General features: G+C 40.1%; 1 protein-coding gene across 5 annotated transcripts in view; it reads left to right on the plus strand.

The window, feature by feature from the left end:
* specc1 (sperm antigen with calponin homology and coiled-coil domains 1) overlaps nucleotides 1-27,471 on the plus strand; it is a 299,764-nt gene that overhangs the window by 239,287 nt on the left and 33,006 nt on the right. For all 5 annotated transcript variants that reach the window (XM_039757048.1, XM_039757051.1, XM_039757049.1 and 2 more), the window contains 2 exons: nucleotides 12,707-12,823; nucleotides 14,075-14,134. In XM_039757048.1, coding sequence (XP_039612982.1) covers nucleotides 12,707-12,823; nucleotides 14,075-14,134 — 177 coding nt within the window. The remainder of the gene's footprint in view (nucleotides 1-12,706; nucleotides 12,824-14,074; nucleotides 14,135-27,471) is intronic.

Raw genomic sequence — 27,471 nt, forward strand, 5'->3', positions numbered from 1 at the left:
CAACGTGCATCAAAACAGTTCAAAAATAAACAAATCCTAAATTTCCACAAACCAGAAAACAGTGCCAGAGCACTGAAAAAAAACAAAGAAACCGGTTTCACAAATCTTCTGCTCATGATGTTATACACTGCTCAAAAAAAGTTGAAGAAACACTTAAAAAACACTTTGAATCGCAATAAACAAAATTTTCAAATGAAAAATCTTTAGTGAGTAATATTGTGTAATTTGGTGAGAAAAAAAATGATGTAACAGCAGTCAATGGAATCCAAAATCACCAACCCATTGAGGGTTGGATTCAATATCACACCGAAAATCAAAAAGTGAAATCACAGGCTGATCAGACTTGTGTGAATTTCACCACAGCAACTCACCGTAGACTCAGTCGTGTGTATGACCCCCACGTGCCTGTTGGCACTCCAGACAACATCTGGGCAGGCTCCTGATGAGACAGTGAATGGTGTCCTAGACCAGGGCATCAGTAAGCTCCTGGACAGTCTGTGGCACTACTTGGCAGTGTCAGATGCACCGATATATAACATCCCAGAGGTTCTCAGTTGGATTCAGGTCTTTAGAACGTGTAAGTCAGTCAGTGGCATTGATACCTTTGTCATCTAGGAACTGCCTACACACATGACGCCAGGCATTGTCCTGCACCAGAAGGAACCCCGGGGCCTACTGCACCAGTGTAAGGACTAACAATGGCATTAAGGATTTCATCCCAGTACCTTAACAGTAGTCAGGGTACTGCCTAGTATGTGGAGGTCCATGTGACCCTCCAAGGATATGTCTCCCCAAACTATCACTGACACACCGCCAAACGTCATGCTGGATGATGTTGCAAGCTGCATATCATACAAATCCTTTGCGTCTCTCACATGTGCTCAGTGTGAACTCTCATCTGTGAAGAGAATGGGATGCCAATGGCGGAGACGGCAACCACGCTGTTCTCTGGCAAATGCCAATTGAGCTGCATGGTGATGCGCAGTGTGCACAGGTCCCACTAGAAGACATCAGGCCACCGTGCCACCCTCATGGAGTCTGTTTCTGACAGTTTGGTTGGAAATATGCACACATGTAGCCAGCTGGAGGTCATTTTGTAGGGCACTGGCAGTGCTCCTCCTCACACAAAGGAGCAGATACCGGTTCTGCTGCTGGGCTGATGCTCTTCTATGGCCCTATCCAGCTCTCCTCATGTAACGGCCTGCCTCTTGATATCTCCTCCATGCTCTTGAGACTGTGCTGGGAAACACAGCAAACCTTCTTGCGACAGCAGATATGGATGTGCCAGCCTGGAGGAGTTGGTCTAGCTGTACAACTTAAATTAGCTGCAGGTACTACCTCATGCTCAGTAATGACAAAGACACTAGTAAAATGCAAAACTAGATAAGAATCACTAAGGAAGTTATGGAGAAAGCAATTGACTGTGGCCATCACCTGTAAAACCATTCCCTTTTTGAGGGTTGTCTTGCTGTTGCCACTCCAGTGCACCTTCAAGTGCACTCACTTTCATTTGCACCAAAGCAGATAAAGTTCATTCACAATCACTTATCCTTCCTAACTGGACAGACTGGCATCCCTGAAGCTTAACTGACTTGCTGTTAGACTGTGATAATTAAGTGTTCCCTTAATGTTTTGAGCAGTGTATTTCAGCTAGCGTTCCTCCCATGGCTGTAATTCAGATGCCATTTTTTTCTTTTTTGTGTATTTTTGATTCCCTTGTTTATGTTAATATTGTTGATCATTTGGTTTCTATGTATCTTCTTTAATCATCCACTTGTTTTGTGTGTAGTCCCCCAAGAGGCACGGCCACTTGCCCTCAGCTAAGAAAAACCCACAGTCCCTGGCGGTTCATTGTGAATGTGCTCATGGTGGTGCTTGGGAGTTTCTCTGTGATTATGCTGTCCTTTTCTTGGGATGTTGAACCCTTGCTCGGTTTTTTGGATTTGTATATTTGAACATTTTTTGCCTTGGTAGGATTGCCTTTTCAGACAACTTGTTTGCCTTTGTGCTCTTCAGAGCTAATTTTGTGCCACAAAGCATTTTTGCAGAAATAAATGTTTTTATTTATAAAGATTGTCTGTTACGCTTCTTTGTGACTAGCTGGGGCTTGACAGTTTCCCCCCTCTAGTGGGCATTTTGAGTATTTTTGAAACCATAGTGCATTGAAATTCTAAGTTTCTTAAACTATGAATTGCGTGCTCTAATTTTGGGACGTGCAGAGTAATAATTCTCAATTGTATTCCTAAGTAAAAAGTGTCACCTACACTTTACGGAATCTATCTTGATGGTCACCGCAGGCAGTTTAAGCAGTTAACATTGCTATGAGCTGCGGCAACAATTGCCCAAGGGGAACTGGGATGACTTTCAGTGGCGATTCTCCAAGGGGGCCTACCTGGGAAGTTTGTCGGTATCAATTCTCAGTCACAAAGATACAAAGAAGGCAAAATTAGGTTGCAAGGGAAAAAAAAGTTTAAGAATCACTGCTGTAGTTTATCACAATGATCAGTTCATGCTGAAATGCACAAAGATGTAAACAGAAGGATAAAAGGATACTCAAGTGCTGTATCAGTACTTGCTGAATATTATGGTTTTCGGTGATTCTGCTGCCTCATTCTGTGGTCAGCTGCTGTAACTTAGCAAAGCAGAAGTAGGACCAAAGGCCAAAACACTGAGCAAAGGAGCAGAATGCTAGTCTGTGACTGTGGGGAATGACTGCAACACTTTCTTAATACTGATACAGTTAATACAGCAAATGTGAACATTTCGATTAACTCAATGTGCGACCGCCATGATCTGCTGGTTCCAATATTTATCTACTGTTATGCCACAAGGCCAGGGAGAGAAACTTGCCTTTTGAAAATTAAATTCTATTTTTGCTAACATCTTACCTGTTCCTTTTCCCTTGGCTTCAATGACAGCTCATCAGCCATTCCATTTGATGTCATGCCAATAAATAGGAGCATTTCCATAGACCAAGGCTGAGTTATCCTCAGGAGAAGAGTCTCCAAGCGACCACAAAAACATCAGTAAGTAGCAGTCTGGGGAAGCAAAGGACAGAGATAGGCCAGAAATAAAAGTATGTTCTCATATGACTTCAGGGGAAAGGCACATTGCCAAATGGACGTAATCTGTTCACAAAGTGAAGCATTAAAGACCTAAATGACTGGGATAGTTGCCCAATATCTAACCCTCTATTATTTTTTAGTTTTAGACAATCTTCTATATCCCACAGGCAGGTTGAGCATTATTTTACGTCATGTCCCGCTGAAATCCAGCTGCAAGATTGGCCAAGTGGTAAATTGCATGTGGCATCCCTGCACATCTGAATTTTTGAGCTCTGTCAGGATATTATAAACATGTATCTGTACAGACATGATACAGCCTCAGAAACAGAACACAAAAAATAACAACAGACACTTTTTCTTGTCATTGCCTCCAACCAGCAGGTATAGTGAATGGCACAAAATATGACACGGAGATGGATAGATGGATTTGGAGGGAAGGTGTATGGATACCTTAGATGCAACTGGAACTGCGTGTTTGTTTTTCTTCGGTTCCTTCCTGCTTGCTTTCAACATCATAAATCTCATGACATTTAAGTCAGAGGGTCACTAGAGAGTCTGAGTGTCTTCCGTTGCAGGAAGAGAGAGATTTTGAAATGCCTGCTATCAAAACTCTCTGGTATCCTCCTTGTGCCATGGAAATGTGTTTAGTTGACAACAGGAAGATGCAAAAAAGTACAACTGGATGTTTTATGAAGGCATGTCAGCTAGCATAACAGCATTGTCACATTTTATTTTACATATCACCCTCCTTACCTGACACTCTGCCAAGTATATTTAATTAGTTTGTTTTATTTACTTACAGTAAATTAGTATGCTTAAGGTGGGAGGCACTCATTTATTGAGTGTTTTGTCTTTCTTGTGCTATTTACACTTTTGGATAACAATGCCCAGACTTGAGGATCGCCAATGCTGAAGGCTGTTGGCTATGTTTGACCTATGGGTTGTGTCCATTGGTCACATGACATAGCTGTTTACCAAATCATTTTTACTTCATAAACAACTTGCACCATCTCAGGATGCTTTATGGAGGAAACAAGATCACGGAGCGTTATCAATTAACCAGCACAATTCAAATAACTCTGCAAATTAAAGCAGGAAGTCCCAGCACATGCCTGGCAATCCGTTACAGCTAGTATAGTCAAGATGAAGCTTTACTCAACAAATATAATTAAAATATAAAGCAATGAATTGGAATACTTGGCACAAGTGAGACCAAGTTATAGTTCCGGATAAATGGATCAATTTTGGATATCATGTTCACAGATAGCAATTCAAATTTGTGAGATTATCATCATAGAGAAGAAGAGAGAAGTTGCTAATGAAACATCAACAGGGTGAGGCCATAATTAACAAGCCAGGAAAGCCTTGAATCATTAAGACCATAAGATGAACATAGTTGTGTTCACATCTGCGCTTATCCTCAGTGATGGATTTCACCATCCCACTCCTGTGCTTAATTCATGCATGATGTGTGCTTTGATCTGGCAAAGAACATTTCTGAGTAATTATGCACTTCACAAGTGCTCCACGCCTGTCATCCACTATACATGTTAAGCCTCAGGTTTAGCACCTATTTGTCTGTTGATCATCCAACCATAATTAATCTAATCTGTGGGTCACCTTCTGCACAAGGTTCTAAAAGGATCCACACTTTTTACTAACTGTGTGCATTAGTGCAACTGTTTCTTCAGTCACCTGCCTTTTGGGTAATAACATCAGTATCAGTTCAGTTATGCCATTCAGACCTGCGTTTTATGTAACTTCTTGTGGAAATTGTACATTACTCATAAAGCACAACTCACATGTCCTTCTTCACAAAGCTAAACTGAAGTCATACTCAAGTCCTAGTTCATCGAGTCCATCTTTGTAAAACTGTGGTGTACCTGATATCTGGAGCATGCTATCAAATAGTCTCTCTCAGGGCTGGTCATTATATCACTACATGTAATGCCCTGCTAGGCTACCACTGAAAGATCTCTGCATCATCTTCCATAAAGCCTGTCAAAGTATACTTAGGGCAATCAATCAATCGTGTGCTTGGGGGGTGCCATTCAGAATGTCAATAATAAATCAGGTTTTTAAAAATTGGTTTAGTTGCTTTAATCTGCATATCCCACTTAAATGTAGAAAACTTTGATGGAAAGCATAAGCTGGATGATGGGTGTTGCCACAAGGTTGAAAATAATTACTGTCAGCCTATCCATCAGATTGTTGTCAGATCTGTTCCATCCAATTTCAGGGTCTGCCTCTAAACTACTTGGATCAGAGCAGAGACGAGCAGAGTTTAAATACATAAATGGAATGCCTGTAGAACAGATCAAATGGTGGCTAAAATGTACTTTTCAACACAAAGAGCTTGAAAGTAAAAAGTACATGAAGCAGTGTTCATTTTAAAGTTCTCATCTCACAGTGCACAAGGTTAGGATTTCATGCTAGATGTTTTATCAAACTGTATCTGGCTTCCCACATGCCTGTATTGTAATAAGAGGCCTCGTAAAAAGGAGAAGTAAATTGTTATATAACAACACTGAACTTGTAATAAGTGGTTCATTTGGGGAATCAGTCCATGAGAAGCTATTTAACATCTCCAAGTTTGGTTTCTACATCAGCAGGAGGCCTCATTTACAAGGCAGACATGAATTTGTTCTTCTGTTGCCCACATATGTAGTTCTTGGTGTCAGAACCATGTTGTTTCTATTAGGGCCTCAGTTTTTCTTTACTTTTTAAATAACTTCCATTCACCGTGTCAGTGAACAGCATTTTTTTAAGAATAAGCAGGGCAATCAGTTGTTTTATGAAGCCAGAGGGAGTCTGGCCAAGTCCTACAAACTGCAATCTGTTTTTTTACAGGAATCATTTTCCCTAGCAGTTAGTGATTATGAATTCTAGCTTGCATACGCTGGTGGTAATGCAAATGCATTATTTCTGTAAAAGTAGTCACCATTGCCACCACGTCTTGGCTGCGTGGGCACTTCCTGACTAGCGGTGCTGCTAAAATGTACCCTAATGCATTTTGTGTTTGGTATCTACATTAGTAAAGCAATTGCCACTCTTTAAAGCAATGTGGGAAGTAATTTAGAACTTCCAGCTTCCTCAATTTAACAAATAGTATTCCAAATTAAAGTATTTGTTTATTAACTGTTCACCAAAGGCGATACCCATTATAAGGATGGCAAACGTTTTCAATTGGCGAAGCCACCTTGTGCTCGTGTCTAGTTTTGCCTGTGCTGCAGCAGCTTCTGTAGGTGTCTCCCTGATGGTAAGACTTTTACATTTTTAGTTAACTCGTAGACATCAAAAGCTACTCCTTTGATCTCACAATTAGTGCTTTGTTTCATTTGTTCTGCTCTGTCATTATTAAAATCCTACCATCTGAAATGCGGAGTACAAGTAACACCCATCTGTGACAATACAGATAAAGCAAAGCAAGTGACACGGCATCTCTTGAGCTTTTCACATGTAGCATGGCTTCCAAGGACCTTTAGGTCACAGCCTGTCCATGTCACTCAAGTCAGGCTGCTTTACTGTAAATACAAGCAGCATGCTGTACATACATACAGTCCTTTGAAAACGTGTTCAGCCACCCACCCTTTTTCACATAAGTGATTGGCACCGCATAGGGGTTTAACCAGTTCCACTTGGAATTTGTATTTGTAAATGAAACGCTCTTTTTCAAAGTGCTGCCTAAAAAAGAAAGAAAATTATAAACCATTAAAAATTTAATTCCAAAAACTGCAGTGCCAAAAGTGTGTAAGTATTAGTACTTGGTTGAACCGCCTCTCACAGCTATTACAGCAAGTGGTCTTTTTTGGCAACATCTCTGTTCTTTTTGCAGAATGTGATGGAGCAAGGTTTACCTGTCCCTCCTTGCAGAATTGTTAAAGGTGTGCCAGGTTAATTGGGGACCAGCAGTGGACAGCACGTTTTAGGTCTCAGCAGACATGTGCAATGAGGTTAAGGTCAGCACTCTGACTGGATCACTCAAGGACATCAATTTTCTTTATTTTAAGTCACCCCATTGTTGCTCTGCTGGTGTACATAGGGCCATTGTACTGTTGAAAGATGAACTTCCTCCCCAGTTTAAGCTTTCTGGCAGAGGGGGCCTTGTTTTCCTTCAGGGTCCATCTGTATTACACACCATTTATCTTCCCATCAGTCCTGACCGGAATGCCATTCTCGGCTACTGAAAAGCATTTTATCAACATGATGGTGCCAGCACATTGTACCTGTCTGATGTGTAGTGTTAGGTCTAAGCCACACATACTGCTTAATGTCCAAGCAAAAAAAATCCCGTCGCATCAAACCAGATGTCTTACTGCCACAGCTCTGCAGTATCTTAAACGTAACATTTTCAAAATTCTTTTTTTGTCCTTCATCTTCTTGCCACTCTCTCATGAAGGCCCTTTTCGTTCAAACCCTTGGAGACCGTAGAGCCTTCACGGTGCCATTTGTGTTCAGTGACTTAAGTTCGAGCTAACAGCCTGGCTGTAATTTTATTTTTTTTTCTTCACTTCCACGTGATGAAACACACCAGGCTCTTTGATGAACCCTTCCTCAGGTCGTAGCTTCCCTATAATTGTATATCTGATCAGTTTTGAATGCTCTTTTGAGTTTGTTTTGTGTAAAATGTCCCCCATACTGTTGGACTTCGGTGTGAGACGGGGTGTTTATGCTCATGGTCTAACAGGACAGGAGATCTTCTGATTTTCTACACAGATGAAGACCATGGACATATTAGGTGATTTGGTAAGGTAATACACTGCACTGCACAAAGCTAGACTAATGCCTATATTTACAAAATATAATGCTTTTTGAACCTCACAACTTTGACTTCTCTTATTTAGCAACTTTTAAAAGCTTTTCAGTTTGTTTCTTTGGATTTGACGTACATTCACCTAGAACAATTCGTACTTTATTATAAGTTAAGAATCTATGAGACAGTAAAATGTGAAAATAGTTTTGGGGCTCAGTACGTTTTTGAGGCACTGTACAGAGGCTGGTATGATATTCAGAGCTCACATGGTTCCAGTTGTCTTTGTGGTTTGATAGAAACGACAGCACATGGCCTCTGTGACCACTACCTCATATTAACTGCCTGCTCTTCTTGTGATGGTGCTCATTTCCGAAAACCAGCTAAAGGTTCAATCTCAAAATGGCACCCTCACATTGTCTGTAAAACAGCACAACTCCACCCCTCTACTTTCTTATGATTGGGGGATTTGTGCTCCTTCTCTTTGTGGGGGGTCCCTGATTAAAGTAGTGTCTGCACTGTAGAAGGCTAGCAACCAAGTTTGCTCTCATTTGCTGGAAAGCCCCTAGGATTTAAAACCAGGCGAGGGAACCAAAGAGGTGAATTTTGGGAAAACTGAAAAGAACACTGGAAATGTCAGGCTTCAAGAGCTCAGTGGAGAGCTTTGCCTTGATGAAAGTCCAATAAGGATATCAAGTATTTACTGTACATATGGACTCCTGTGTGTCAAAACATCTCCAAAGTAGATTGAGAGTGACTACATTGAATGAGCCCAGAAAAGGTTGTTCTGCATCTTCAAGGTTACTCAATGTAATGGGATACACCTCATCTTTTCATGGTGGATAATAAACTTTTAATATTTAAAATACATTGGACACAATACAAATCCTCTACTACCACATGTTGAATCCCCACTAAAAAGGGATTACAGTATTCTGATTCTTTAAACAAAGAGATTAAGAGTACTTGCTTGGACCAAGTGTTTGATGAAGCACTCCAAGAACTGACAGCACAGTGTCCAGTGCACTATTCAGCCAAAAGCCAAAATCCATTATTCCAAAAGGGTGTTGTTACAACACAGGGAAGACATGTTCTTCAAAAGGCTAAACAGGTTGTTAAAACTTGATTTATCCTATCAGATGATTAGTTACTTAGTCATTTTTTACCCATCACATAGGACACATCACAGTCTCACAGTTTTCAGGTTTCCCAAAGCTTCACATCACCTTCACTGGAAACCAAACAGATCAGCCACTCCTGGGAACCTGAAGCTAATTTGTGTCAGCCCTGAACAACCAAGTGCAAGCCAAAGAAACCTTTGATGCACCTCTTCCTTATCTCCTTCTCAAGCAAAACACAAAGAAGGTTATCTCTGGTTATCGTGATTTAACAGATGAGTGGAAAATCACGTATTGCCTCTCTTGAACTCACTCTGCCTTATCATGAACCATCAGCTAATGATAGTATAGCTCCCTCAGAACAAATGTCCACCAGGGGACAGGTCAGCCTCCTCTGTGGTGTCTCTCTCTTGTATTAATCACTCGTTCCTAAAATAATGTGTGATGTTTATCTTGTATAATCTACCTTGACATTATTTTCTGTTCTGTTTCTGTGGCAGCAATGCAAGGTTTTCTATTTATGGTGTATGTTTTATTTTCCAATTCACCTTCCATACAACAAGCAGTATTGGCAAATTGCCTGTTGTGTTTTGTATAGTGCCTTTATATAGAAAATGTGATCCGAAGTTGAATTTCATATACAGAACCAAAGAATTTACACAAACATATTTTCGGTTTAGAAAGCTCTTTTTATATTATGATTCCAAGGTGCTTTCCAGGTGTGTGACAATACAACAGTCCAAGTCTTTATATTCTAAAGTGTTTGCAGAGTTTTCAGATATGCAGCTTATGGGGTGCTATTAGGGGCACCCACATTGGCAGTTTACTGTCCATCTCCTTAATCTGTAGGACATGTCGCTTAGTGTTTGATGCCTGCTTTTAATTTTAGCTAACAGTTTCTCTCTTTATGAACAAAGCAGCAGTCAAGTTTTAAGATTAGGTTTGAAAAACTACAAAACAAATGGTAAACTGAAGAATGGAAATAAAATGTCCTAAATTCCAAGTGGCTACATGACACAGATGTCTTTTTATGGGAAAACTTTGTTTGCTTCAGTGTGGCATTGTGGCCAGTGCTGCTATGTCACAGACCCTGGGACCTACCCTGTTCTCTGCTTGTGTGAAACATGCATCTTCTCTTCATGTCTGCACGGGCTAAACACAAGCATTCTGTCTGCTTGTTACCTTGTATCTGATGCTGCTGGGACAGGCTCTGGCCTCCCTCGAAAGGTGGGTTTGGACAGTAGTAATAGTGACCACCATCTTATATAGTGTGGAAACACTGATGTCCAACGCCAAAAGAACAACAACCTCATGATCAGGCAACTGGCATCATAAGCAACAAACACATTGTTGTTTTGGAAACAGCAAAGGAAATGGTGAGGTGCACATAAAAGGTGCTGAAATGATGTCACAAAAAAAAAGTTACTTTAACTATTACATTATAATAATAATTAAATGAAACTATGGGGTCTCAGATGAGTTATAATACCCTGATCTAGTTTACAAATTGGGCACTCCTGCTGCCTGTGCCGTGACTCTTACTACACACAAGAGGTTCTGCAACACATTATAAGTTGCTGCACGCTGGAGAGTTTTATTTGGACAATTTTCTTCAAATTGCTAAATAACAGGCATCTGAACAAGCTGCTGTGCCTCTCTTCAGCAGTAGTCCGGAGCATTGCAGGCCCGTTCCACACAGATCCCATGACTCTCCAGCTCTTCTGCTTAACTCTCACTGCACTGTTTTATTTGTAACTGCACATCTGGTAATGACCAGCGCTTGTTCATGAAATGCATGTGAAGAGGGCATGTCTCATTCACTGCAGCAGCATGCAAGCAAAAGGCTCCGAATTTAGCCAAATGTCAATGCAAGAACTGCTTTTTAAACAAATATTTACTTTAAATGATAACTTTAATTCTAGTTCCACCTTGCTTTTACTATAAGGCCAGTCTCAGGCTGGGTCTCCCCTCCCCAGCATCCTCCTCCCTAGTTTACCATGGAAACAAAATATATTTTCCCCCATTACTCAACTTCATTTCCTTTTCTTTCTAATTAAATAAAGTCTCTTTTTCCCTATCCAATGCCCTTCAGAAATGGAGACGTGTTGCAGAATTGATGGTTCTGCTGCCAAGATGGCACCTCCACACTGCTTTATTCCACATTTCTGCCCAAAATTTCAGAAGCCATCTAGTTTCCTCCTCCCCTTCGTGTCAGTCTGGTGTATCTGTGCTGTGAGATATATTTAATGAGTCAGAGCTGAAAACGCGCCTTTCTATTTGATCTAGTCATCCTATACCTTCCACCTCCTACTTTTCCTATTTGCAACTAAGGTCTGTGCTCTGGAGATGTGGAGCCTCCCCTCCATCCCCTCTTCCAATTCATCCCCTATACTCATTTGCTTGAACCCTTTCTCCTAAGTCCAAGCCAGTATCTAGTCTCTGCTGCTTCCTCCACAAAGAACTCAGAACTCTCCCAATCATGTCAAATTGACTAACAGACCTTTCCCCATCCTCTGCATTGTGTTAGCTAATAATCTTTCTAAATATAACACAAATTGCTCTAAAAATCGTCATCACCAGCACAATGTTAATTTCTCTACAGACTGTATCCTAACCCTTGGAGATGTCATCTGACGGGACTAGAAGTAGATCCCCTATGCCATCTTTACCCTATTACAGTCCATGGCACCTTCCTCCACATGCTCTGAGAATGTCCTCCAGCAGTGGCTCTCTGGTGCTATGTGCCTGATTCCCTCTCCATGATTCTTCCTCTCCCTTCAAGTTCTTTTCTTCCTAGAAGTTTCTTCCATTTCTTCACTGTTCCTTTCTCTCTCCCAATGGAGGATTTTAACAACTGCAACCATTGCATCTAAGTTGCCTTTAGCCTCTCATTGGAAATCTCCTTCCTTTGCCACTTCTGCAATCTGGAAGTCTTCATTTTACAATTCTTCCCTTTTTGCACTTTCCACATCTTGGATCAGCAACTTTTCTAGCTCTACTGTTCACAACTGGCTCCTTGCTTTTCCGTAAGTAAAGAGTGGGTTGGTTGCTCCATAAGGTAGTTTTCTCATGTCCACCAAGGCACCATGAGGACACATGTAATGATGGAATGAAGGCAGGTGCCTCAGCTGTCCACAAGACCAACTTTACCAAAATCCTTTCATGTGAAGCCTGAAAACAAAGAGGTTTGATTTAAGAACATTTATGTTAGGTAGAATAAGTTAGTAGGGGCTGGGTGGTATTTTGGCCTTGGAACCCCAGAGTTTTCTTTTGTTCTTTCTGTTCTTCTTTATCTTTTGTTACTTGTTTTTTTAATATTATTGTATGATCTTGTTTTTTTCTTGTATCTCTCTCTTTGACTTTTTGTAAAGCATTTTGAGCTAAATTGTATGAAAATGTGCTATAGAAGTAAACGTTGTTTTGGTTTTTCCCCTTACTTCACCATCCCCTCCCTCATGGTGTGTGTGCTATGCCAGTTTACCCATTGACATTTTTTTTGGCTTTCTTTTATTGTTTTTCCGTTTAATTATGTAGGGTGGAGTGTCTGCTAGTGGGTTGTGTTTCTTTTTGTTCTTACATCACCCAAAAATCCGTTATTATTGTGTGTTTCCTTTAGGGTATGCCTTTTTCATGTTATAATAAAAAAATGATTACAAAAATTTTATTCTAGAAAGACATATTTAACACAATTCTCTTGTAATTTCTGTCATTAATATGTTCCTGTAATTATTGAATGTGACACTGCAGTGTGTTTTGTCTTTTTTATTTTGCAGAACATTGATGTAACCAACTTCAGCAGTAGCTGGAGCGATGGACTGGCGTTCTGTGCCCTTCTCCATACCTACCTACCTGCCCATATCCCATACCACGACCTCACCAGCCAAGATAAGGTAAGGTAAACACCCTGAGCTTTCTGCCGCTCTTCCAATAGTAACAGTCGCACAAATTGCTACTCCTTACCACACTAGTGTGCACACAATGCACAATACTAGCCAGGCAGGCGTCACGATTACATGTGCTTCATCTCTTCACACTGGCACATGGTGTCATTATATGAGCCATAGATTTCCATGAAGAAATAAAATATAGTGAAATGTTTAAAGCCCTTCCACGTAGGCACATGGTGACATAATATGTGACACAGGTTGCCAAAGTGGCAAAGTGAGGCATGCATGTGTTTCTGTCTTGCACATGGAGTCTTCATAAATGATGTGTTATAAGCTAACACTGCCTGTCACCTGTTACACTGTGTCACTATATGTATGACATGTTATGTCACTGGTACAAGGTGCCAGTAAATATGTCTGACATCATCACATCGACATTTGCACATTCTGAATATAATATTTTAGACCATATCACACTGGCTCATGCTGTCATTTGATATTTCACACATTAATAATAGCCACCACCACACCTTTACACACAAGCATTACAATTGCTCCACATAGCACCCCTTTGCTCAGGTTATCATTACCTGAGCTATATCTTACCGAACTATGATATGTTGCCATTGGATAGGTTAGCCATCATTGCCATGATACAAGGTGATATTGCATATATCACATATTCAGACAAAGACTGGTGTATGGGAGGCATGATTACAATAGCAGATGATATTGTTATTTGTAAAAGACATTGCTACATCAGAGCACCGTGTCAATGCGGTACATAAGATGCTATTGGGTGAAATATTATGCTGCCAGTAAAGCCAGCTATGGTTCTTCAGAGACCTGCTAAGAAAAGAGGCCAATTTCTCTCCAAATATTTCAATGGACACCATCCACTCTTGGCATGGAGATGTATACATGGCAGCCTACGCTCAGTGGGCAGTAATAAATCTCAGCAAATTCTTTGTCCAATACAGAACAGATAGAGGGATAGCGGAGACTGCCATACATTTGAAGTTATAATTTATTGCAATCCTCTTTTTTTTTTTTTTGAGCAATCAACCCATTTTGTCCAAAATTTTGAAATACGTCCAGCATTAAAAAGCATACTTCTATCTGGGTCAGTGCCCTTAAGTTTATTTTCTTGCTTGAAAAGGAAGCAGCTGTTTTCTTAAGAGCTGACACATCCAAGTTAAGCCCCAAGGATGTCTTTGTTGTTCAGAGTCTTTTCTTTTTTTTTTTTTTAAACAGAACAGAAACCTAACTTTGGCATTCCAGGCCGCAGAGAGTGTTGGGATCAAACCTTCACTGGTGAGTGACTTAGAAGTTCTAAGCTATTATCAGAATGATGACTGATGATTGGGTGTCCATCTTCATCTGGTCACTAGCAGTGCCACCAAGCCTATTTAACCTCTTAGAGAAAACTCAAAGCAATACATTTAAAACGCTCCTTATACAATACAATTCAGCATTTTTAAAGATGGTGTCATCGGCTCATACTTCTTATCAGCTCCTGGTTTTCTTGAGTGAAAATGTCAAATGGTGTCAGGAAGTAGTGATCACTACCAAACACTTTGACGTCCTCAGTATCAGATATTTTATTTAACATCTTGAGAGGTGTCTCCAGCATTGTTAGGTTATTATTGATACTGTTACAAAAGATGATAGTATCATTGTGCAACAATGTACAATTTATATTCTACATATTGCCAGGTGGTCAACCCTGGACAAGCTCCTCTACCGTTTGACCAGGGCGGCAAAACTTATATTATTGGCAGAATCCTTTGGGGCCTTGACTGAGAACAGGCACTGACAACAGGAAGCCTAGCTCGGAAGGGTTGGTTTTTCACAGGACTTGAAAACACAATTTGTAAGAAATGTCTCACTCAGTAACAGCATAAGTACTTAAAGCAAACAAAGTAACGTTACGCAAATTAACAAACTAAAAAAATATACAGTGATATGTAAGGCTGCGGCCTCGTTAGTAAAACCATGGAGAGTGACAAAGGAGGACTCTTTATGTATCATGTCTCCCTTTCACCAATAAAAATCTGGGGTTTAACAGATAAACTAAACAGTATTAATATCTGTGGAAAATATTATTTTGTCTCTTCCAGGTGACCCTGAGGCTGCTTAAATGGGTTCAGTAATAAATAGTCCAGCCTTTGCTGTCACGTTAGGCTCATCATTTCAACAAACACACTATTCTGTTAATGGGTTAAAACCCCAAACTCTCTCCTTCTTACCTCTCGTCAGGACACAGTGATTTAGAGCACTGGTGGAGCTCTTACCTTTCTACAGTATCAAGCTTGTATGACAGTCGCCAATACCAGGATTGTGCTGTGGAGACCCCTGAACTGCTCAGCTGTTGTCTCTTAACATTTGATTCCCGGTGTCATTTTAAATGAAGGTAGAATATGAAGAACACCCCACACCAATCTCAAAAGCTATGTGCTTGTTGAACAGATTGCTGGTTTCTTTATGGCGCCAGTGTAAGGGCTATCTGCTGCTCAGCTGCATTTGCAAAAGGCACAGTAGCAGAGCTATCTAGAAGCGTCCATATGCAGTGTAAATATAAAAGGAAACGTCTTTACTGGTATCCTTTTAAAGTCAGCAGTCGGTGTTGGTGAACATTTGTATTAATATGAGTCTCACTTCCACACTTAAATAAGCCAAACAAACGAGCAGTTCTGTGGCCTCTCACACAAGAAGCAGCTTGTAAATTCTCTAGGTCTGAAGCAAGTCTCCTCAGGAATTCAGATGGCAAGTATGGACATTGTGCAACTTACAGTTGATGAAATGCAGTCATTACGTGCCACATTGCTCAAGTTGTTTGAGTTCGTTGTCATTTCCGTGTCTTTTTGTAAGCTGCAAAAATGGAAATACAGAAATGAGAAAAAATAAATCCTGGAATCAAATACAATTGAAGTATGATTTGACATTCCCTTGGTCGATGATTTTATTAGAAACATGGGAAGTTAAAGCAATTCATTCATGAGGGACGACCCCCTAGCTGCATATCACATTTCTTTTTGCTTTTTCAAGACCATTAACAAACATTTACTCACCACAATGGCCATAAGCAATACTGTATTTCTCAGCTGTTGAGCAAGTTAGGATCATTTGTTGGTTGTGAGTGTCAGAGATACTTCAAAGGTCAAGTGGCTTTCACAGGTCAAAACTTAAACACCAAAGAATGAAAACTAACAGAAGGGCACAAAAATTCAAATTCACTCGACAAGCAAAAGTCAAAGCCTAACTACAATTAAAACGGCCAATAAGCTAATTTTGTTTGGTTGACGAGTGTTTCCTTTATTTTCACAAAGTGCAGAGGATTCCTGAGCACGCGGATCACCCTTGTATGAGATAAGCGGAATCGTCACATCCCTCAGTGCCATATGAGTCATATCAACCAAGCTTCCAAACAACAACATTTGATGAAAAACCAAACTAAAGCAATACAATAAAAACAATAAGATGGATTTGACATATTTGTTTGTCCCCAAAGGGAAAATAAATAATATAATAAACAAACATCCTCAACCCGCAAACCTCCCAAACACAAATAGGAACTTCTGGCTTGGATAATGAAGAGCTGCTGGTGTCAATACCGGGACATGTCCAGGTCTACCACTGGTTTACAATTAAAGGTATTAACATTTAAATGCAGCAGGTCCAACATGCCGTTTGGAAATCTGTTTAATCCAAAGATGCATCATTAGGACATCAAAAGGACTCATCTTTAGAGTGTTCACAATGGAGTGAGCTGTTCCTGTTGCTGAGTTTGAAAATAAGCATCAATAAGATAATGTAACATAAATAAATAAAAACTAGCATCTGCAGAAGTGCAGCTCTCAGCATTTGATTACATGTAACCAGAGGATATGATACTAATGGTGTGTATCTAGGAGTGCTCACAGACTCTAGAGTCATGAGAAGCAGGCGTGTTTGTGGGGATGTGGTATGGAATAGGAGGTCGGAAGGGGTGTTTGCCAAAATTCCAGATCCTACCTTTAGCCCACAGTTTTATCTGGCCAGGTGCGTAGCTGGGAATTCATTTCAGGGTCGTTTATTTTGAACTATCATAAAACAGAATTCAAAGAGTGGTTGAAACCTGAAAGTACCCCCATCTCCATGGCCTACATATGGGTGTGAGTGTGAACCCCGTGTCTACTGCAGTCCTGCAATGTAAGAAATGAGGGAAATTAAAAAGAGAGAGCTGTGCTGAAACATTGGCACTTGTTCTTCTGAAAAGGTCGAGTCACGTTTTCCCATATTCTGTTTAATGCTTTGATATTTTGCCTGCATTTTCTTGCTGTAGCACTGTAATGATACCTTTGCTTGTGTTCTGCTCACCTTTTAAACATTTGAACAATTTTGATGAGAACAAACCATCTACTTTGATTTTCTAAAATAACATCAAATCAAGATTTGAAAGTCCTGCCCCCACTTGGTAATTTATTAATTATTTGTTAAGATTACCCCCAACAAATATCAAGAAAAAAAAAAGAAAAGAAAAAAAACACATCAACTAATTTTCTTTTTTCTATAATGTCATCAAAGTTCAGTGAAATCAGTCAAAGCATTTTTAAGATTTTGGGTTATTTAGTTTCTCTTTTTTTGGGGAAGGTTTAAACTTTAAATATAAATATATTGAAACGTCATTTATTAGTGGATGCCTACTGTTGCTGGTTCGAATCCCATAAACGCCAGCAGAGACTCCACTCTACTCCACTGGGCCCCTGAGCAAGGCTCGTAACCTGCAACTGCTCCGTCTTGGATATGATATTAATCTGCATCCAGCCTCTTCATGCAGGTCCTCTAACTCGGGGGTCACCAAGTCCCAGAGGACCACCATGGCTGTAGGTTTTCATTTTAACCCTTTTTTAATGAGTGCCCTGTTTGTGCTGCTAATTAACTTCTTGTGAATTCATTTTATTTGAATTGTTTTTTTAAGATTTGTTCCTCTGAATTGCTTCATTTCTTTCCTTAAATGAAACCCAAACAGAAATGAAATGTGAAGTGAGGGAGCCACCAGAAGACCGACTAAGTGAGGGCCTCAAACTCCAACCAATTTCACTCCAGCCAGTTGCTTAATGAGGTGCCGATTCTTGTTGTTAGTTAAACCCGTTCTTTAATTCCATGGCTTGTTGCTGCTCTTGTCGTGCATTAGTAGACATTTCTGAAATTGATGTTCTCTTTCTAAGAGGACTGTTAAAATGTTTTGGGGACCTGAGCAGACCAACATTTCTGAGGCCTTCATCGTTCTTTATTTTCAGATATTGTATGATGGACACCAGTTGTTTTGGCTCATTTTTGTATCTCATTATTGTTTGGCTGCTAATTAAGTAAAAAGAAACAATTAAGGGTCCTGAGTCTCCAAGAACAAGTCAATTAAAATTAGTTCAAAAGAAGTTAATTAGCAGCAAAAATAGGTCACTCATTAAGAAAATGTTAGAATGGAAACCTGCAGCCACGGTGGTCCTCCAGTACCGGAGCTGATGACTCCTGCTCTAACTCGCAGGGAAATCCCAGGGGTTGATGGCAGGATTGGCACTCCAGCCACCGTAAAAACCTCACACTGTTCAGTGTGGTGCTGAGGTGTCACCCGTTGCATGGCTACACTTGGTTCGTCGTGTAGTGGGTGCAGCAACGTGCTGTAATCAGCGCATGATCTCAACCTTTCTCTACTGTCCTAGATGCACAATTCTGCCAAATTTCAGCTTTCTAACTAAAAAAGAAATATTTTTTTTTTGATGAGAGAGTGAGTCGACTTTGCAATATATATACACCTACACACACATACATATAAAGTATATACAGTATACAGTATATGCCATTTTCTGACTATCTGATAGTAACACTCTGTAGGGTGTATTCAGCGTTGATGTTTATGATGAACCATCTATTAGAAATTATTTTGTGATTCAAGTAGTAAATAAAATTAATTGCAAACATTCAGAATGTTTTACCAAGCTTACACTGTGGCAGCCAGTGTGGTGTAGTGGAGTGGTTAAGGCTTTGGACTTCAAACCCTGAAGTTGTGGGTTCAAATCTCCTGCTACTGACACTATGACCCTGAACAAGTCACCTGTCTGTGCTCCAACTGGAAAACCAAAAGAAATGTAACCAATTGTGTCATAAATGTTGTAAGTCACTTTGGATAAAGGAGTCAGCCAAATAAGTAAATGTAGGTAAATAAGTAACATTCCATTAACAGCTATAAAGAAAGTATGCCTTATCACGTTCATACCATCAGCAACTCTTCTCTGTGTGGCAGTCAATGAGCTCCAGTGAGATAGGATTAATATTTCCTCTGTCAGCCTTTTTATTTCCTGAGTGTTTTTTTTTTCCAATCTAAAATTTCCTTTATTAGGTTGTTGTGTCTATTGTAACGTATATGCCTTCTGACGGAATGAAAACTGCAGTGCATTTTATGACAAACATCTTGGAATGGGCATGTGGAGAGTGACGTGACAGTCAAAACGTAAAAGTCGAGACACATAATCGTGGCTGTCCCTCCCTGTCTTCCTACTATCTTCAACATTTAATGGGTAAAGAAGTGTATGAGATGACTGGCTGTTATTACCGTATATACTCGCGTATAAGTCGGGTCTTGAAACACGAAAAATTGATCATAACATCAGACCCCGACTTATACGCCAGTTCTTAATTATTTATTTATTTTTACATCTTCTTGCCTCCTCAGATCTCGCACCAGTTTCTCAGACCCATCAAATTTTGTGGCAGCAGCGCAGTTACCAATTTCTTTCACCACTTCAACGATGTTTAATTTAAAACCAGCTTCATATTTTCTTCTGATCGAACACTTCATCGTAGATAAGGGATGCTCTTATGATAAAGATGTATGAGGGTGTGAGATACAAAATACACCACACAGTGCAAACGTCGCTTCGGAATAGTTTGTGTATTATTGTGTGGTCACGTAGGCTCGATAGAGGCAGACAAAGAGAGAGAGAGAGAGAGAGAGAGAGGTTAGGAGTACGTGCTGATACAGCACATTGCCGCACCCACATAGAAAAAGAAGTCAGTGTGCTTACTCAGGTGGGCATTAGCATGTCATAATCTCTTGGACCAATAGCGTGAGTTTTCCGCATTCAACTTATATGACCGACATTATAAAATACCAGAAATTATACGGTAAAATCAAGCCTCGACTTATCCGTGGGAGAACTTAAAACGCGAGTATATACGGTACTTAATATTAGTCATGTTAAGACTGAGTGAAAATTTTTGGAAAAGGGGGTGGACTTTTCTTGTTTATTTATTTAAATTTAAACTAAAAGCACCAAGCATCAGAATGCACAGTTTGAATATCTGCTGACTAAAACTGCCTGTGTTTTAGTAATTTTAAAATATATAAAAACATTCAGGTTATTATAGTTTAATTTGAGATTATACAGTGTTTCACAAAAAGTAAAATATCAAACATACATTTAGGATGTTTTCATAAGCATTAACATTCTGCTTGGTAAATTCTGTTTTTAGTATTACTCACATCATATTGTTATAAATGCTTTTGTGAGCAGATAATCAGACCAGACATTGTCAGTTTGGGTAAAGAGAATTTGCCTTTTTAACAGCAGCACCACAAATGGCCAAGTGCAGGCCAGATTTAATGATCATGGAAGTTTAACCTATTCTCACTATTTTATTATTTTGCGTTTGTCTGATTTGTTGTTGTCTAAGACGCTATATTGAGTAAATGAACGATTGCTTGGCTGATTGGTACACATAATCAGACTATTATTCTAAAATAAAATTTATTGCATTAATTGGCTCATTTATTCCTAAGGTCTGAAAAACAGAAGAAGGTTCTGGTCTCAGTGCCCATAAAATGTCTGTACTTTTCACAGAAGATGTGCCCCTAGCCAGCATGTCCTAATTGTAACCTCAGCTAACACAATCAACTGCTCAGGCGCTTCATTGTCATGTCCCATTTTGGATCCTGCTGTTACTTGTTCACAGGAACAAATGCAGTGGAAATTCATCAGGGCAGAGACAATGTTTTTCTGAGCAGGGGGTCAGGGGAGAGTTAATATGTGCTGCTTGACCTTGTGTGTGTTCCTAGAAACATTCGCTTAGTGGGCTGTGTGTGTATGTGAGGTGAAGATCGATCACACATGGAGCAAAAGAAAAGTGACATTGCGTCTTGCCATTTCCTGCTCTACTGTAGATTAGATGGTGCTAGAAGGATCACAAAAGTTTGAACTTTCCCATATTTTTCTGTTATTTCAGTTTTTCCATGAGATTAAAGACAAATGAAAATAAACATACTTAACAAAGACAGACTTTATTTTCCAAATGAGCATATAACTGACATAATGTCGGAGTGCTGTTGGAAATTCAACTGCTTTGTGGAGGATTTGAACTTGTAGCAGTCCCAGTGGGTGCAGCTTTACTCTCATTTGAGAGTTCGTGGGAACGCTGGATGTATGTTCTGGACAAGGCCATTCACCATGAAGGCCTATCCTGCAGTTCATGGTCTATTTCATGTATCAGCCATTCCTCAGTTGCTAGTGAAATTCAAAATATCTAAACTTACAACATTGCCCTTTGACCTCTGGGATAACCCTATAGCCTTCCACACATAAACGCATGCATTAAAGCCATCTCAAGAGAGTTCTTTCAAATTGAGATATCAGGAAGACACTGAAGATGGAAATAGTAGTGCTGTAGTTCCACTGAGAGGGACTATGTGTGTGGGTCTCCAAGGCATATGTAACTGCTCACTTTTAGAAATGGATGAAGCTGGCCATTCATCTTGTCAGTTGTTGTCCGAGGCCTCCTTGATTAATTCTTTGCAAGCATGTGTGCATTTGGAAACAACAGGGCAGTAGCAGCATGTTTCTGTACTCTTTATACACATATGATTGATCTGAGATTATTTCGGGAAAGAATCAGAAATATTTAGTGAAAGTGAAGAGCAGTACAATGTTTGATTCCTAAAGGGAGTCACAATTGTGAAACTATTAAACATTCTGGTAGTGCATCTGCAGTGGGGTGTGTTTTATGAAACATGTCGATACCTGCAGCCCAACTTTAGCTCCTGGTCAACATAACATTTTTGAGCGGCTCAGTGATTCAGTTGCTACTCATTGCTGCTTGGTTTAAGACTCTGCCTGAGCACTGACTGCATGGAGCCTGAACGTTGCTTTCATATCTGGGCAGGTTTTCTTCAGATACCTCATGTTCCACATAAATGCAAAAACATGTATATGTTGGGTCGCACCCCATGCAAGTGGGTTTGAGTGTGAATGTACACTGAGATGGACTGACGCCTCTTCCGGGGTTGCCAGTTGCAACCCTGAACTGGATAAAGAAGTCTGGATGATGAATGTATGACACATTCTGGGCCACTTGCTATGATAACTCTCTCCAGCGATATGGGAAATACATCATCTAATCTAAAAAGATGGGAAGCAGAAAGGAGAACAGTTTGAGTACCACTAAGCCATGCCAATAAAAACAGATGTAAAAGATTTAACAGATGTTAAATCTCAGCCACACTAGACATTTATGTATTGGAGAAGCAGTTGTGCTGACCCCAAGCCTCTTCCACCTCACTTATAGACCCATTTTTCACCCTCAAATGACAAATGCCTCCAACTCCTCTGTTTATTCAGTCATTTTTGAGCTGATATCCACTCAGATTTTGGCTAGATAATGTTAAAGTGGTGAAGTGGACAGTCGTATCCATTTTGAATTGATAGGAACAACACTTTTGCCTGATGTCCACGCACCAGGTGTATTTGTAAAATAACATCCATCCATCCCAATCTAAGGGGCTATTTACAAACCCCATTTCCAAAAATTTTGGGACACTTTCTAAAAATGCTATAAAAGCAAAAATCTGTAATTTGGTCATTCACTTGAACAGGCAAAAGAAAAGATTTTCAGTGTTTTCACCAACAAACTTTATTCTATTTGTTAAACATTAACAAATGTAGAAATTGGTGCCTGCAACACACTCCAAAAAAAGTTGGGACAGAGGCAAGTTTATCATTGGGTCACATCCTCTTTTCTTTTAATTACACTTCTTAATCGTTTGGTAACTGAAGAAACTAATTGTTGCAGTTTTTCAGGTGGAGTTTTCTTTTTACATTCTTGCTGTATACAAGACTTGAGAACTCAACAGACAGTGATCACTATTGTCTGATTCTTCTCTTCAAGAAGTGCCACACATTTTCAATAGGAGACAGATCTACACGGCAGACTGGCCAACCTGGCACACGGACTGTACGTCTATGAAGGCACGAGTTTGTAATTTGTGAACTACCAAATTACAGATTTTAGTTTTTATTTCTTTTTTAGCAAGAGTAACACTTTTTCTAGAAACAGGGTTAGTAAATGTGGATGCTGGTCAGAGATCTTTTGTTCGTGGATTCCCTTAAAAAACTAAATGCTGGGAAAGAACTTAACTCTTTACACTACAACAATACAGAAGTCCTACTAAGTTGCTCTAAAGCACATTTTATGAAAATAATCTCTTTGTCATTTCCTCTAGGGGACAATACCATTAGACTATCACCCTGTGCAAGGAGTCTGACACCATTTTTGATTCCTCTCTTTCTCAACCAAATCATATAAATTATGTTAACAAAGTGTATTACTTCCTATCTTGTGTCTGCTTCTTCCTATGCGTTTCTGACTCATAGAATCTGTGCATATTTACCTCATATGCTGTGCTTTTTGCATGTCTCAATTACAAGTAATAATAATAATAATACATTTTATTATTTATTTATACAAAGGCGCCTTTCTAAGAACTCAAGGACACGGAACAAACAATAAATAAGAAAGCACATTATAAACAGAACTTAAAGCACCAGAAAATATTAAAAGTTAAAACTAAACCAAGCCATTGTAATCATTGAGAAAAAGCCATTTTGAACTGATGGGTTTTAAGTTTACATTTGAAAGTTGAGAATCATTCAGTATTTCTAAGCTCAGTAAGTAGTGAGTTCCAGAGCTTGGGAGCAGAACGGCTGAATGCTTTGCTCCCCATGGTGGTTAGACGGGCGAGAGAGACGGTCAGGTGGATGGACGATGAGGATCTAAGGTTATGGGAAGGAATGGCAACATGAAGAAGTTTGGACAGAAATGGAGGGGCAAGGTTATGAATGGCCTTAAATGTTAATACAAGAATTTTAAAATCTATTTGAATCTTAGTCGGGAGCCAATGAAGCTGCCACAAGACCAGAGTAATATGGTGAATAGATGGGGTTCGAGTAATGATGCGAGCAGCAGAAGTCTGGACCAGCTGAAGCTTATGGAGAGATTTATCAGAGAGACTAAAGAGGACCGAATTGCAGTAGTCCAGACGAGAAGTAACAAGATTGTAAACAATGATGGCAGTGGTATGGAAAGTAAGGGAGGGTGGGATGCGATTAAAATTACATAGGTGACGTTATTAATGTGAGATTGGAAAGACAGAGTATTATCAAGGATGACACCCAAAGGAGTTATCAATAACAAATGAAAGAGTATCGGCTTTGGATAATGTTAATTTTGTACCAATAAGGAGTACCTCAGTTTTGTCACTGATTAATTTAAGAAAATTTGAAGAAAACCAGGATTTAATTTCAGCATTACAGTCAATAAGCAAAGATGGTGGAAAAGAGGTGGGTTTACTAGCAAGGTAGAGCTGGGTGTCATCAGCGTAACAGTGAAAATTAATGTTATATTTACGAAAGATATTGCCAAAGGGAAGATAGTAAATAATAAAAAGAAGACACCCCAGGACAGAGCCCTGGGGCACACCTGAAGTAACAGCGGTGGGTTGGGATGTGAAAGTTATAAGGTGAATGAACTGAGGTAGGATTTGAACCAATCTACTGGAGTGTTGGTAATGCCAATCAACGATAATCTATTAAGGAGAGTGGTATGACAAATAGTATCAAAGGCCGCAGCCATAAGGAGAACGTAAGTAATTTTAACAAATGCCGTTTCTGTACTGTGAAGAGGATGAAAACCAGACTGGAACTCTTCATACAAATTATTATGAGTTAAGTGGGAGTGAAGTTGGATAACTACTATTTTTTCAAGAATTTTGGAGATGAAGGGCAGATTAGAAATAGGGTGAAAATAACTGAAATTAGTCAGATCGGCACCAGGTTTTTTCAGTATTAAGGGATAGTGCAGCAGTTTTAAAAGATGTAGGAACAGTACCAGTGGTGAGAGACGAGTGAATTATGGCAGAAATGAGAGGGACCAGAGAGGGAAGGCAGGCTTTAACCAGAACTGTGGGAAGAGGGTTCAGCTGATAAGTAGAGGCTTAGATTTGTGGACAAGATCTGAGATTTCTGAGAAGGTAGGAAGTTGGAATGAGGAAAATGAGTGAATAGGTGGGTGTAGTTCAGAGGAAATACTGAGAAAATCTGGACCGAGATGCTGATGTATCCTCTGAAGTTTCTCACTAAAAAAGGACATAAGGGAATTACAAAAAAGCAGTCGAGTAAAGATTAGATTGTAAAGAGTCTGGAGGTTGTGTAAAATTATTAAGTAATGAAAACAATGACTTGATGTTACCTTTATTAGAAGAAATTAGCAGAGTGTAATAGTTAGATTTGATTTGAGCTATACAGTCCTTATAATAAAGTACATGACTTTTATGCATCTCTTTGTGAACTAAGAGTCCAGTTTTTTTTTGTTCAAGTTGCCTGGCCTTGGCTTTCAGAAGTCGAAGTTCAGGCATAAACCAAGGGGCAGAAAAAGAAACGGAAACTGATCTGTTTTTTTAACGGAGCAAGAGAATTAAGAATACCATTTAGTCCAGTGTTATAGTATGAGACTAATTCTTCAAGAGTGGATAAATTATAAAAGTCCATGTGGGAATCAATTCTAGAGGAAAGAAAATCCAAGTTAATATCTATATATATAATTCACTAAGGCAGGACAACCATGGAAAGCACGCTGGAAGGGGTGTGGATTCACTAAGCCGCCGACAAGTGAGACACCTATGGCGCACGCAGGAAGGAGCCACGCCCACCAACTCCAAGACCACTGGATACGACGACAACTCGCAGGGCCACGCCCACCAACTCGGACGCGACGACACAGAAAAAATGGCGTCATTTATATTCGTCTGTCGTAGAGGCCACATGCAGTGCAGGTCAGGTTAATGTCATGCACCTCCGTGTTACGTTGACTGTTCATAGAGGCATGTTTCTCGCGGAGGTGAATCACCATATGCAGCGTGTGAAACGGTTTGCTAGAGGTATCCCATGGGATCCTTAAAACATTCCTTTACAACTGAGGTTAAAACACAATGAAGTAAGCAGTCTTTAAAAACCGAGTTTTCGGTTGCGACTCACGACCGCATGCACCATAGCAAACTGTTTTACACGCTACATACAGCAATTCGCATCCGCGACAAACATACGTCTTCTTAGATGCTCCTGCACTTTGTTCACACCCCCCTCCCGCTGCTACCGTGGTCGGGTGTCTTGATGGATTATATATAGAAAGGCAGCCAAAACCGCACAGAGCAATGAAAAGTCCAGAGTTCCATCTTTTCATTCACTTTCTGTTGTATCCTCAAACCCTCCCTTTTTAGAGAACTGTGTCTTTCCAGAAGTGTTCAACCATCAATAAATAATTATGCGCCATTTGTTATGCCGCGTCTTCACTATTGTGTTGTATTGCTCTCTCCAGAGTTCCATCTTTTCATTCACTTACTGTTGTATTCTCACACCACCCGTTTTAGACATCCAGAAGTGTTTAGCATTCAATAAATAATTATGCATGACATTGAGAGTGTGTCTAAGCCGTTGAACCCCATTCAGGCTGCAAACCGTGGAATTCCCACTAAGTGCGACTCATACGCTCCCACTGGTTGCGTCCCAACCCTTTGTATACACCCCCTTCCCACATCGCTACTACCGTGGTCGGGTGTCTTGGTGGATTATATATAGAAAAGCAGCCAAAACCACACAGAGCAATGAAAAGTCTACGTCAGTCACAGGTACATCTGGACTGTCTAAAGTCGACGACTCAAGTGACGAGTTGGAGGTGGACACATGAGCGGGCAGTGAATACTGAACGAGAAATCAGCAGACTAGCATGACGGACGGAGCTGAATGGACGTCCTTCTCCTCTCTTCCCGTTCCACACTCCGCGCTGTGCACCCCCATTCCTCCGTCTGGCAGGAGAAGGCGCGATTGCGGTCCGCCAGTTTTCAGTCACGGACGATTGTGTGTTGGTTCGTTCCGTGCATTGTTACAATGTTGCTTTTCTTGGTGATTTATTACATTACCGATTTTTCAAATGTTAATTTTCTCCCTGTGCTTAAAAGTCATTAAAAAACTGGCCTGATTATGCGGCGTATGGTACGCCGCAGGTTGGCTAGTTCTTAATATTACGGAAAGATATGAGACGAGGATGCTTAGGAATAGAAAAAGTAAGTTTAGTATTAAATGAAAGGAGAAAATGATCAGTTATGGGGAGTTTATCTGCTGTAAGATTGAGAGGGACTAAACCAGAGCAGCAGATCAGGTCTAAGATATGTCCTTTAGAATAGGTGGGAACATCAGTATACTGCTGGTACCCCTTCTAATGTATAACAGGCTCACAACACTTCTGCAATTGCAGTAAGAACATTACTGCCTGTTGTGCTCAGTCTTCAC

This window comes from Polypterus senegalus, chromosome 6 (assembly GCF_016835505.1).
Source record: "Polypterus senegalus isolate Bchr_013 chromosome 6, ASM1683550v1, whole genome shotgun sequence".
Classification (NCBI taxonomy): Eukaryota; Metazoa; Chordata; class Cladistia; order Polypteriformes; family Polypteridae; genus Polypterus; species Polypterus senegalus.